The sequence below is a fragment of the Kogia breviceps genome, chromosome 2, assembly GCF_026419965.1.
Source record: "Kogia breviceps isolate mKogBre1 chromosome 2, mKogBre1 haplotype 1, whole genome shotgun sequence".
Taxonomy (NCBI): domain Eukaryota; kingdom Metazoa; phylum Chordata; class Mammalia; order Artiodactyla; family Physeteridae; genus Kogia; species Kogia breviceps.
This window is the reverse complement of record NC_081311.1, coordinates 158150192-158162695: the sequence shown is the minus strand read 5'-3', so window position 1 is coordinate 158162695 and position 12504 is coordinate 158150192. Positions and strand designations below refer to the sequence as shown.

At 41.6% G+C, this 12504-nt stretch overlaps 2 protein-coding genes across 9 annotated transcripts in view; one reads left to right on the top strand and one right to left on the bottom strand.

The window, feature by feature from the left end:
* Positions 1-2689, top strand: part of NEMP2 (nuclear envelope integral membrane protein 2) — a 31973-nt gene extending 29284 nt beyond the window's left edge. For 2 of the 5 annotated variants that reach the window (XR_010839153.1, XM_059054666.2), the window contains exon 10: positions 2512-2689. The gene's annotated coding sequence lies outside the window, so the exon portion shown is untranslated. The other 3 variants (XR_010839154.1, XR_009334100.2, XM_067026462.1) reach the window with 3 other exon arrangements.
* A 925-nt stretch (positions 2690-3614) lies between these two features.
* MFSD6 (major facilitator superfamily domain containing 6) overlaps positions 3615-12504 on the bottom strand; it is a 78260-nt gene continuing 69370 nt past the window's right edge. For 2 of the 4 annotated variants that reach the window (XM_067026460.1, XM_067026461.1), the window contains exons 4-8: positions 10126-10287; positions 9103-9201; positions 7594-7874; positions 5895-5919; positions 3615-5747 (exon numbers count right to left, since the gene is read on the bottom strand). In XM_067026460.1, the coding sequence (XP_066882561.1) occupies positions 5737-5747; positions 5895-5919; positions 7594-7874; positions 9103-9201; positions 10126-10287 (578 nt within the window). In that variant the 3' untranslated portion in view covers positions 3615-5736. The remainder of the gene's footprint in view (positions 5748-5894; positions 5920-7593; positions 7875-9102; positions 9202-10125; positions 10288-12504) is intronic. The other 2 variants (XM_059054652.2, XM_067026459.1) reach the window with 1 other exon arrangement.

Below are 12504 nucleotides of genomic sequence, written 5' to 3'. Positions count from 1 at the left end.
CTGAAGTTTGCTAATATTCTGCTGAGGATTTTTGCATCTGTATTCATCAAAGATATTGGCTTCTGATTTTCTTTTTTTTGTAGTGTCTTTGTCTGGTTTTGGTGTCAGGGTAATGGTGGCCTCGTAGAATGAATTTGGGAGTGTTCCTTTCTCTTCAATTTTTTGGAATAGTTTGAGAAGGATAGGTATAAGTTCTTCTTTATATGCTTGGTAGAATTCCCCAGTGAAGCCGTCTGGTCCTGGACTTTTTTTTTTTTTTTTTTTTTTTTTTTTTTTTTTTGCGGTATGCGGGCCTCTCACTGTTGTGGCCTCTCCCATCGTGGAGCACAGGCTCCGGACGCGCAGGCTCAGCGGCCATGGCTCACGGGCCCAGCTGCTCCGCGGCACGTGGGATCTTCCCGGACCAGGGCACGAACCCGTGTCCCCTGCATCGGCAGGCGGACTCTCAACCACTGCGCCACCAGGGAAGCCCTGGTCCTGGACTTTTATTTGCAGGGAGTTTTTATCATTACAGATTCTATTTCACTTCTAGTGATTGGTCTGTTCAAATTGTTTGTTTCTTCTTGACTTAGTCTTGGCAGGCTGAGTATTTCTAGAAATTTGTCCATTTCTTCTGGGTTGTCCAATTTGTTGCCATATAACATTACTTGTCATTTTCCCCATTCTCTTCAACTTATGTTTTGATCCTTAACTAGTTCATATCTCCAACCACTTAATGTTTACAATGCATGTTGGAACTTAATGTCTTACTAGACAGCTTATTAGGTATAGGTAAACGTTTAACATAGCACTGTAATTTGGGAGCATGCAATATGGTTATAGATTAATGTTAACAAAGTACTGGGCTTCCCTGGTGGCGCAGTGGTTGAGAATCCGCCTGCCGATGCAGGAGACACGGGTTCGTGCCCTGGTCCGGGAAAATCCCACATGCCGCGGAGCAACTAAGCCCGTGAGCCATGGCCGCTGGGCCTGCGCATCGGGAGCCTATGCTCCGCAACGGGAGAGGCCACAACAGTGAGAGGCCCGCATACCGCAAAAAAAAAAAAAAAAAAAAAAAAAACAAAGTACTAAGAGCTAGGGCCTGGATGGGGAAATAAGATAGCACTCCCCTTGCCATGGGTTATTTGTCACACAAAAATAATGGCAACATTTATGGAATGTTTACTGTGTGTTGGGTATGTCATTTAACCATCAAAAGAAACTGTAAGGTAGATACTGTAATCATCTTAATTTTACAGAGGAGGGCAGTGAGACCCAGAGAGGTTACTTAACGTGAGTTCTCACTGGCAGAACTAAGACTCACATCCAGACAATGGGGCTCTAGAGCCGGCAATCCTAACCCCAGCACTGTAAGGTCCTTGGGTTGCCATCTAAAAACTGGGACCTCCCTGGAGCCACAGTGGGGCAAGTGGTCCTGTATTAGCCGCCCGAAGCAGATGGGAGTTGAGTGAGAGTAAGATGCCCACCTGGACTGGCTCATTTCTTCCCCATTCTAGACATCACCAAGTTTCCAGTTACTCTCTTATCTTAAACCACAGTTTGTCCTCTCATAAGGTAAATTACTTAGTGATTTGAGAACCCACTCCCCCTCTCACCCCTTTATTCTGTTCCCATCCAGGCACTGACCTCTCTCCCATCTGCCTGATGGTTTGGAATTTTTGAGCCAGGAATTCTTAGAGCTTTGATGAGATGACACAAGAGTGGTTTGGGCCTTCAGAAGTAGCTTTGTCTTGTCCCACTGCACCCAAAGAGAGAAAAATTTCTGAAGGGAAAATCATCTTTTATTTGCCTACAGTCAGATCTGTCACAGTATGCCCTCATCTTCACAGAATAACGTTAATTTTAGGGTCCAGCCTTTCACAATGAAGATGAGAAAATCCAAGACCCAGAGATCTCCCAAAGGTAATTTCTTCCTCTGTTCCTGCACTGTCTAGTATGGTAGCCACGAGCCACAAATGGCTGTTTAAATTTAAATAACATGAGAGGGACCTCCCTGTTGGTGCAGTGGTTAAGAATCCACCTGCAATGCAGGGGACACGGGTTCGAGCCCTTGTCTGGGAAGATCCCACATGCTGCAGAGCAACTAAGCCCACGCACCAGAACTACTGAGTCTGTGCTCTAGAGCCCGCGGGCCACAACTACTGAGCCCACGTGCCTAAAGCCCATGCTCTGCAACAAGAGAAGCCACCACAACAAGAAGCCCGTGCACCGCAACGAAAAGTAGTCCCCACTCACAACTAGAGAAAGCTGGTGCACAGCAAGGAAGACCCAACGCAGCCAAAAATTAATTAGTTAAAAAAATACATAACATGAGAAGTTAATTCCTCAGATGCACTAGCCACATTGTAAGCTCTTAATCGCCACCTGTGGCTAATGGCTACCACACCTGACAGTGCTGCTCTATGAAGCTGTTGCCTCAGGATACTGAGCGGTGGGTGTGTCTGCTGGCCCTTTCCAGCTCCCGTGGCACTGGTCTTCAGAGTCCCTGCAACCTCCGAGTTTTCTCTGCAGGGTTGCCAGACCTTCCGAGTTATCTCCAGAGTGGCACTCACGACTAACAGAGCAGCAGGAGTTCGAAGGCACTGGATTTCTATGTATCTGGGAATAGCTAGCGATCCTAAATGGAACTGCAGCCACGGAACTGCAGCCACACAGGGTGAGTATCAGGCACACAAGGTAAGGGTTCAGAATGGCTGGGTCTGCTTTCAGGCTTGTTCTACCACAACAGAAGCAGAGGGTGGCTTCCCTGCCTCCTGGGGTTGGAGAAGGTCCTGGGTGGACCTGCACTTGGGCATCAGGCGGGTCTGAGTTTGAATCTTGGCACTGTGACCTTGTTCCCATAATGTAAGCCAAGTTCAGCTCCAAAATCCTCATATTTAAAGAGGGGATAGTGGATATGTATTACAGTGCATTGTTAGGACAGAACGATAATGTCATCAGCACACACCAAGCACCCAGTAACAGTGGGTGTGGCTCCCTGTTTCCTGGAATCATTGCTTAACTTCAGATTGGCTGCAGGGAATACCACTTAAATAATGGTCTCAGCACCATCAGTAGCCTCCACGCCCGGCAGTCTTGGAGGAACAGCAAATCAGGGGGGAGCACTTGGCCAACTGTCTGCTTCGTGTGGCCCGTGACAAGATTAATAAGCCAGTAAGGCAGCAATATTCTTCCTATGACTTCCTTAGGCTTTTCGTGAGGTTTATTGGCTGGTGGAGGTATATGTGTTATTGTCATCTATTATTCTACTTAAGGCCTTGAGTAATAGTTTAATAGTTAGTAACTAACCTCTTTGGATCCACATGAGCTCAGCACTTTGCGTAATTCACTTTTTCTACAGTTAATGGGGAAAAGCATATGCAACAAGTCATTGAGGTCGTGATTACCAACCTGGGCTTTGTGACCTCCCTGGGTATTTCCAGGGGATCTCAAAAGGGATTAGAACATTCTCAAATCAAAATTTAATTTGAATTCACTTTAATTTTTTTTTTTTAATGGCACTTTGAGGACAGGAGGAAGTCACAAACCCATGAAGGTGTCTGCTCTAAAAGGCTGGAAATTACTGCACTGTTTAATCACCTCTCACAGTAAATGTCTCATAACAAAGACCTGTAGAGTTTGATCTCATTCATTACAGAGCGAAGGACTTTTATTTGTGTGGTCACATCATTATCATTTAAGAAATACTTAAAAATGGTATTTATTTTTATTTCAACATGTCAACTGTGCATTTCCAAAACAGCAGGCTTTTCAGAGGAATAAATCAGAACTGTAAACACAAGACACAGTAGAAGTTTTTTGACTTCCTACAGTCAGTTTCACAAATCCACATACTGTACATTCATAGGTGAGGTTCAGCCTGTCACCCATTTCTTTATTTCTATAATTACATAAGCATAATAAATACATCTGATTTTTAAAGGTCACTTAAAATGAGTCATGATAATTTACAGTACAGTACATTTCAGTTCAAGTGCAAAAATAACTATTTGCTTAATTCTATTTCTTCCTGTTATTTTGTTTTTAAGCTGTGTTCTGTGGTGAAGCTAGATATCCAAGTGTACACTTTCTTCTTCCAGATGCAGTTGTGGGCAGAAGTATGGTATCGTGGAGAAGCCCTCACTTGATAATTGGTCCTGCCTAATCAGGGTCAGAGAGTAAGGTGAGTTGCTCATTTTTAACTCTTCTTTTCTTTCCTCTCTCCTGTACTCATCCACAGTATTGTACACACTATATAATTGACCCTCCTTCAGCTAAAGCAATGTTCCCTTGTCCACAGCCCTCCCCCAAGTCTTCCTATAACCTCAGCTTTCATTTTTAGCAGCAAGCTTTATGCATGAGTCACCCGGCCATTGTCCTGACTGTAGCTGTAATATTTACAGTAGCATGCCCGTAACTGAACTGTCCAGTGTCTGACTGTGTCTTCATGGGAAAGAATGTACTGAGATTTGTTTCTTTAGTCATTGGAAAGTGTACTTACTTATTTCTGTCTTTTCCATTCCTGGTTTCCTATTCCCCACCTTTTCCCCTCACCAAAAACAAAACAAAAAAACTGAACCAGTATGTAATTTTTTTAAATTGTATCCCTTCCCCAGGCACTTAAATCTTATACGGTTATTTGTAAGTAGTACTGCTTAATTAAAGAAACCCTTAGGAATTCAGTGATTTTGTGTGTTTTAGTCCATCAGCTAATTAGAGCCCAAATCACTATAAAGTTGTATATAGTGATAGAGGCTATTTACAGTATCAATATATTTAGTAAACCCTTGTCTATCAAGCCACAGGATACTAAGTTGGTTGGTTTATTTCAAATATTCCCTCCTCTTGTCTTAAAGCCCATTTAAAACAAAAGGCATTTTAAAGCTCAGCTTAGCTTGCAGTAGTCAGTAACAGCTTTTGCCACTCAAAGAATTGACTATTTTCATTATACACCATACCCATATAAAAATATATTTGCTAGAGATATGCCAAGTTTCTAATGAAACTTTTCCCTTTTTTTTTTTTAAACAAAAGCATAGATGCCACTAACTTTTATCTGGTTACTTTTAAAATGCGTCTTAAAATTTTTTTAATTGTTCTCCTTAAGAGAAACAAAATTATAGATGTATTCTGTTTCTTCCCAGTTTGCATTAAGAACCAAATAATTAGGATAAATAAATAATCAGAAGAGGGAAATTATATCAGCATTCACCTTGAAACACTTTCTTTCCCTCCACTCATTTAGTGTAACTGCTGGTTTCGACTCTTACTGTCCTGGCAGAGAAGTCCTGTAGTCCTTAACCTACCAATCCAAGAACTGAAAGTCCTCACTGAAATCCATTTTCCTTCTGTGACTCCAGTGGGACTACGGAAGTTGACCTATTTCTGCCAGTATGTACTGTAGCTTCTATATGTGTGAGTGTGTGTGTGTATGTGTGTGTGTATTTCTGCGTTGATGAGTTCAGGTATTCAGCAGCGTATGTGGTGCTGTGCTCCTCAAGGTGCTCCCTCTGTGCTGGCGGAGGAGCCCAGTTCCATGCAGGGTGTGAGACGAGCAGAACCCCTCAGTGTCCCCCAGAGGCAGGCTGAGCCTGCTGGCCCTCAGTCTCCTCCCTGCGCGGGTCTACACTGGGGTGAGTGGGGCTGCTCTGCGTCTGAGATGCTGCTGCTTGAGGGGACGGCTGGCTTCTCGATGGGTCAGAGGGAGCCTCACATGGTCCAGGCCGGGCTCCACCAGTTGGAGAAGTTTCCCGATCCTCACTGGTCCCCTGTAAGGAAAAAATAGGAGGTGCCCCATGGTCAATGCTAGCAAACTTTATATGCTTTCAAGTAAGATATAGGAAACATGGGGAGATCATCCTGAAGTAACCACTTCAGGAAACAAGTAACAGAGGAATAAGGATGGAATGTCTTACCTTTCATCTCCTTTCCTACGTGCAACTGTCCGAGCCGCATGAAAAACACAGACACTATAAGCAGACGTATCTTGTGGATAAAGGAACGTTACTACCAACATGCCTGTTACTCCTAGGAGAACAATTTACATCAGCACATATATACTGGGCCCCCACCAGCCACTGTGGCAAGTCACTGGGCAAGCGGCATGGAACGGGAACTTAGGCCACTTGCTAAGAGAATTCAGGGCTGGAAAGCACCTTGTCCAACAGGAAGTGAGGAAGACATCTTCAGCCTCGGAGACAGGGCCAGGAAAAGAAGGTCCTGAAATTGAGTCCTGATGTATAGTTGGGATTTTAAAGTATACACTGAAAGTTGATTTGTAAAAATCAGGAAACATTTCTTTTTTAATGGATTTTCCTCTGAATTAGTACCCATCACTTCAAAGAGCTGAGCACCAAAAACGAAAAACAAAAAAGTTCTATTTCTGTAATTAATTCTAAACTCTAAAATAAAAAATATTAGTATAATGACTTCTTCATAAGAGTAGCTAAGCCATACCAGCCAGTTTTTATTAATCTTAATATTTCAGAAAAAATGTTAATGATACTTAAGCCTAATAGGCTTCTGTGAAAACAAGGGTGAGTATCCAAAGTAATGAAAACACTGCCATTCAGGCAGAAGTCATCTTTCCTCCTGCATCACCTCCTTGCTTCACATCCTTTATATGCTCCTCCCACCCTGATATCTTCCTTGACTTGTGAGCAGAGGATTTGTGTGAGTTTATTATCTTGATAAACCAATAGGATCATACATGGACTAGTATGCATTATGGTTATCAGCAAAGAATCAGATTTGGTTTAAATTAGAGAAATATTACATGTCAGTTTACAAATTGTGATAAATTTAGTTAAGGTAGTTCAAATTAAGGAAATTACTCAAACTTAAAGTCTTTCCCCTTTATTTTTCTTCCTCCTGTGTCCTCTGAAGCTACTCTAGATATAGAGCTGACATGATTCATCAAGTGAGAGGGAGTGATTAATAAAAACACAGGGAAGTAGACTCATTACTTAGGCCAAAAACTGTTCATAGAAGTCACACTTAAACATTTTCCAAAAGTATATAGCTTCAGTTACAATTACCTACAGTGTTTTTATCCATGCGATTCGACACTACTCAGGAGAGACCACACCTCTAGGGACAAGAAAAAACCACACTTTTTATCTTTCAGGTGAGCCCGCTAGCAAAACCACATTTCCACTGAGTTAGGTGTCCTGTCAGACCCATTTAGTGGCTCAGAGTATTAACTGATCAGATATTTATTGAGGTCCTATTATGTAGAATGTCCCCATTAGAATTTTTAAATTACAGAGGTTAATATATATAATTCACCAAGGCAAGAACCATATATCCATACTGTAACTAATGTCCACTGAAACAGACATTTCAAAGAAATACATAAAATCAGAATGGATTTATTTTCTTTCTTTCAAGAGGTACTGTCTTCTCTGTGAGGCCTTCCTGAACCCCGTAAGGCAGAATTTTCCCTCTATGGAACCTTGTATACACCTCTATAATACACTTGTCACAAAGCACTGAAATTATTTGTCTGCATGTCTATTTTCCCCACCAGACCTCCCATAAATCTTGTTGAGTGAATAACTGAATAACTGAAACAACTGAGCCTGCTTAAGGCAGGGCAGCAGGGGAACTTTTTACCTGTAAAGGCTGTATCTCAGAAGCACGGTTGTCTCTTGTTAGCTGCATCATCTCTTTAATTTGGTAGAGTGCGTAAACAAAGGTCACCCAGGGAGAGGAGCTGACCCCCCAGGCTGGCTTGTTCACATCCTCCTGTTCTTCCTGGTGCTTGGTTTTCTTGGGTGGAAGTCTGGGCTCAACGCGTGGCAGAACATCTTCTGTCTGTTGCTGGACCAAGTCGATGGTTGCTATGGGAACAGGACTAGAAGGAACAGGAATCCTTTCTGCCAGCATCGTCTTGTCTGGAGAGAAAGCCATGTTTAAATCATTTCTCAGAGTTTTTACATATTTAAACAGATGTATGTATGTATGTATAAATAAATAATAAAAACGGAACAAATGGACAACCTCGATAAGCCCATTCTGGTATGCTTGGGAATGTTGATAAGTTGCCGTGTACCAAGGGCGGCTTCTCTACTTGGAGCAAGTACTGAGCAAATGAATGTGATGTTTACCTTCCAGGGTCTCCTTACAGGACTTAATAGACATTAACTTATATTTATTTATGAAATGTATTGGTTCAGTTAACGTATATAACATCTGTGGGGCACAGGTTATAGTGAATGTTGCCTTAGGCCCACTTACGGGATTGAGATTTTAAAGATAAGCATCAAAATAGGAAAAATCACACAGTAGCCGCTTTTATTGGCCTTTTACTGAAGGCATGGACTAAGCTGCATAAGAGATATGATCTAGTTAGGATTATAAAAGAACAAGAATAAGAAAAGTCAGTACTGGTCTTTCTTTCTGAGTAACTTGTTGGAATTAAAATCTGTCTCTGAGGTTTCTGTAACAAGTTAGTTTTTCTCTTAACGGAAGCACTTCGGGTACTTGAGGCAAATGCTCCTCAAAGGACAGGACACCATAGAAGATGAGCCCTGTTCCAGGACCCAAGAGCTGAGAAAGAATATTTGTTTTAATGGTTGGCCTTCTTCATTGAAAAAGAAAAAGTTGATTCCCCCAAAAAGTTGAAAGCTTGTTCTCATCAACACATTATATTGGATATAACCTTCTTTCTGGATAATACTTTTAAGTAGGCCATGCCTAACTAAAGGAAAACTTCAAATTTAAGGTTTAGACATTTTTATCAAATGAAGATAAAAGCACAGAGATTAATACCACTTCCTATCCCTAATAGTAAAATTACTGTATAATCCTATATGTATTTGATTTAAATTTTAAATCTCTTTAGAATACCAGAGAAATTTAAAACCAATACTTTCCCCAGTACCTTGTACCATAAAACAAAACAAAAGCAAGCTGCTTAAAACAACCAGTATTCTTTTCAACATAGCAAGTGGCTTCTCTCCAGCAATGGTGCACGTGAGTTCACTGATACACCCCTGAGAAAATCTAGCCATGCAGGTCTGTGGTACACTCTGTTCCCACCTCTGGATTTCTGAGGGGTATGTGTAGAATTCCCCATGGCTTCAGCCTTTAGAACCGTTCAGGAACAACGAACATGCTAACCTTCTTCCTCATCTGGCACCGCCAGCCTCTGGATCAGGGCAAAGAGCAGGAGGGTCAGCAGGCAGGCCATGCCAATCCCTCGGAAGGTTGCAGCAGCCCCTGTGGAAACAAAACAGCGCTCTGTAGAGTAATTCCCGGGAGGACAGGTAGCCCTCATCCAAAACTGTCAGTGTTCTACAGTTCAGGGCAAAGGGAGCAGAGCAAAAGAATGGCAAATGGCCATTAGCTTCACACAGTAGGAAAAGCACAGGTCTGGGTAGGGGTCAAGAGATCCAAGTGCTGGTGTTGGATATCTGTCATTGATCAAATTTTAAAACTGCATTTATAAAATAAAGGACTGTCTCCGAGTGCCTTTTTTAAAATTCAGTGGTGCTCTCTTCATAAAGACCATTTACCTAACTATATATTAAACAACCTTATTAATCTGTAATTAGAACAGCCGAGCTCAAGTAGTGCTATAAATTCAGACATCTCTGAGCCCACCTTCTAGGGACCTGAATAGTCAAGATTCCTGGAGCAGAATAATGTCATCTCCACCTCAGCCCCGCCCTTGTATCTCCAATAAGGGAGATCTGACAGGGCAGACTGTTATCACAGATGCAGTGACATTACCAAAGCCAGCATATAGTTAGATTGTTTTGGTTCAAAATCTCCTGATGGAACAACAATGATGAACTCTCTTTCCTCTAGCGTTACTGTCAGCAGGTTTAGGGTACTGTACTTCAAACCAAGAGCACACGTGACTATTCATTTGTTTGGCTCCTTTGAGGTATCTGTGCGGCATCGCATTAAGCTGTCAGAGAAGCGTGCACGGTTACAAGCTGGCTCTAATCATCTTAACTACTGAAGCATACTGCTCTGCAATTTTGACTGCCATGAAAGCTAGAAAGAGAATATATGAACAGTGGGGTTTAGCTTCTGGCAATCTTCAGTAATAATTTGAGTGTCTATTGAGGGGTTGCTAAAAAAAAATGTGTAAGTTTTCATCAAAGAAGACAGGGAAAAAGAGAAAAACATTCTTACCAAAATAATTGACTAACACGCCTCCGATCATGGCTCCACAACCTCTCCCCAAACCCAGATGAAGGCCCTGCAGGATGCCTTGAGCAGACGTCCTCAGCTCTGGGGGAACCGCGGCGCTGAGATAAGAAATGCAGGCTGCCCAGATGGCCGCGTGTGTCACTCCTGGAGAGGAAGAGAAGCGGGCAGGGTGACTGATTAGCACTCCTTAACATTACTCTTTTTTGGAACATGAGTTATTTACGTAACTATATATATATATATATATACACACACATACACATACCTAATAAAGATATTTTGTGATAAAATATATGTAACAAAATTTATCGTTTAAACATTTTTAAGTGTATGGTTCAGTGGCTTTAAGTACATTCAGTGTTGTACAACCATCACTACCATCCATCTCCAGAATTTTTTTATCATCCCAAACTGAAATTCAGCACCCGTTAAACAAAATACTATCTCCAGGCCCTGAGAAACACCATTTACCTTCTGTCTCTATGAATATGACTGCTCTGGGTACCTCATATAAGTGGAATCATACAGTGTTTGTCCTTTGGTGTCTGGCTTAGTTCACTTAGCACAGTGTCTTCAGAGTTCATCCATGTTGTAGCATGTGCCAGAATTTCCTTTTTAAGGCTAAAGGATATACGTAGCCTTGTAACTTTGTTTATCCATTCATCTGTTAATGGACATTTGGGCTGTTTCCACCTTTTAGCTATTATGAATGCTGCTGCTGTGAACACTGATGTGCAAGTATCTGAGTCCCTGCTGTCAGTTCTTTTGAGTATATACCTAAAAGTGGAATTACTAGGTCATATGGTAATAATATATTTAATACTTTGAGGGACTGTTTTCCACAGTAGCTGCACCATTTTACATTACTACTAGAAATGCACAAGAGTTCCAATTTTTCCACATCTCACCAGAGGTTATTTTCTATGTTTTTTTTATAATAGTAATCTTCATGGGTATGAAGTGGTATCTCATTGTGCTTTTGATTTGCATTCCCTAATGCCTAGTGATATTGATCATCTTTTAATGTGTTTTTTTGGCCATTTGTAAATCTTTAGAAAAGTCTTTTGTCCATTTTCAAATGGGGTTGTTTGGGTTTTTTGCTGTTGAGTTGTCAGAGTTCCTTATATATTTTGGACATTGACCTCTTACTGGGTACCTATTTTGACATTAAGAACAGATACATAGGGCTTCCCTGGTGGCGCAGTGGTTGAGAATCCGCCTGCCGATGCAGGAGACACGGGTTCGTGCCCTGGTCCGGGAAGATCCCACATGCCGCGGAGCAACTAAGCCCGTGAGCCATGGCCGCTGAGCCTGTGCGTCCGGAGCCTGTGCTCCGCAACGGGAGAGGCCACAACAGTGAGAGGCCCGCATACCGCAAAAAAAAAAAAAAAAAAAAAAAGAACAGATACATAGATCAATGGAACAGAACAGATCCCAGAAATAAACCCATGCATGTACAGTCAATTAATCTACAACAAAGGAGGCAAGAATGTACAGTGGAGAGAAGACAGTCTCTTCAACAAGTGGTGTTGGGAAAGCTGGACAGCTATGTGTAAATCAATGAAACTAGAACACTCCCTCATGCCATATACAAAAAATAAACTCAAAATGGTTTAAAGACCTAAATGTTAAGACATGACACCATAAAGTTCCTATAAGAGAATATAGGCAAAACATTCTCAGACATAAATCGTAGCAATATTTTCTTAGGTCAGTCTCCCAAGGCAAAAGAAATAAAAAGCAAAAATAAACAAATGGGGCTTGATCAAACTTAAAAGGTTTTGCACAGCAAAGGAAACCATCAACAAAATGAAAAGACAATCTAAGAAATGGGAGAAAATATTTGTAAATGATGCAGCCAACAAGGAGTCAATATCCAAAATATATAAACAGCTCATACAACTCAATATCATAAAAACAAGCCAATCAAAATACGGGCAGAAGACCTAAATAGAAATTTCTCCAGAGAAGACATACACATGGCCAACATGCACATGAAAAGATGCTCATCACTGCTAATTATCAGAGAAATGCAAATCAAAACCACAATGAAGTATCACCTCACACGGGTCAGAAGGGCCATCGTTACAAAGTCTGGAGAGGGTGTGGAGTAAAGGGAACCCTCCTGCACTGTTGGTGGGAATGTAAATTGGTGCAAATGCTATGGAAAACAGTATGGCGTTTCCTTTAAAAGATAAAAATAGAGCTACCAATCCCACTCCTGGGTATATATCCAGAAAAAATTTTAATTTGAAAAGGTACGTGCATCCCAGTGTTCATAGCAGCACTATTTACAATAGCCAAGACACAAAAGCAACCCAAGTGCCCATCAACAGATGATTGGCTTAAGAAGATGTGATA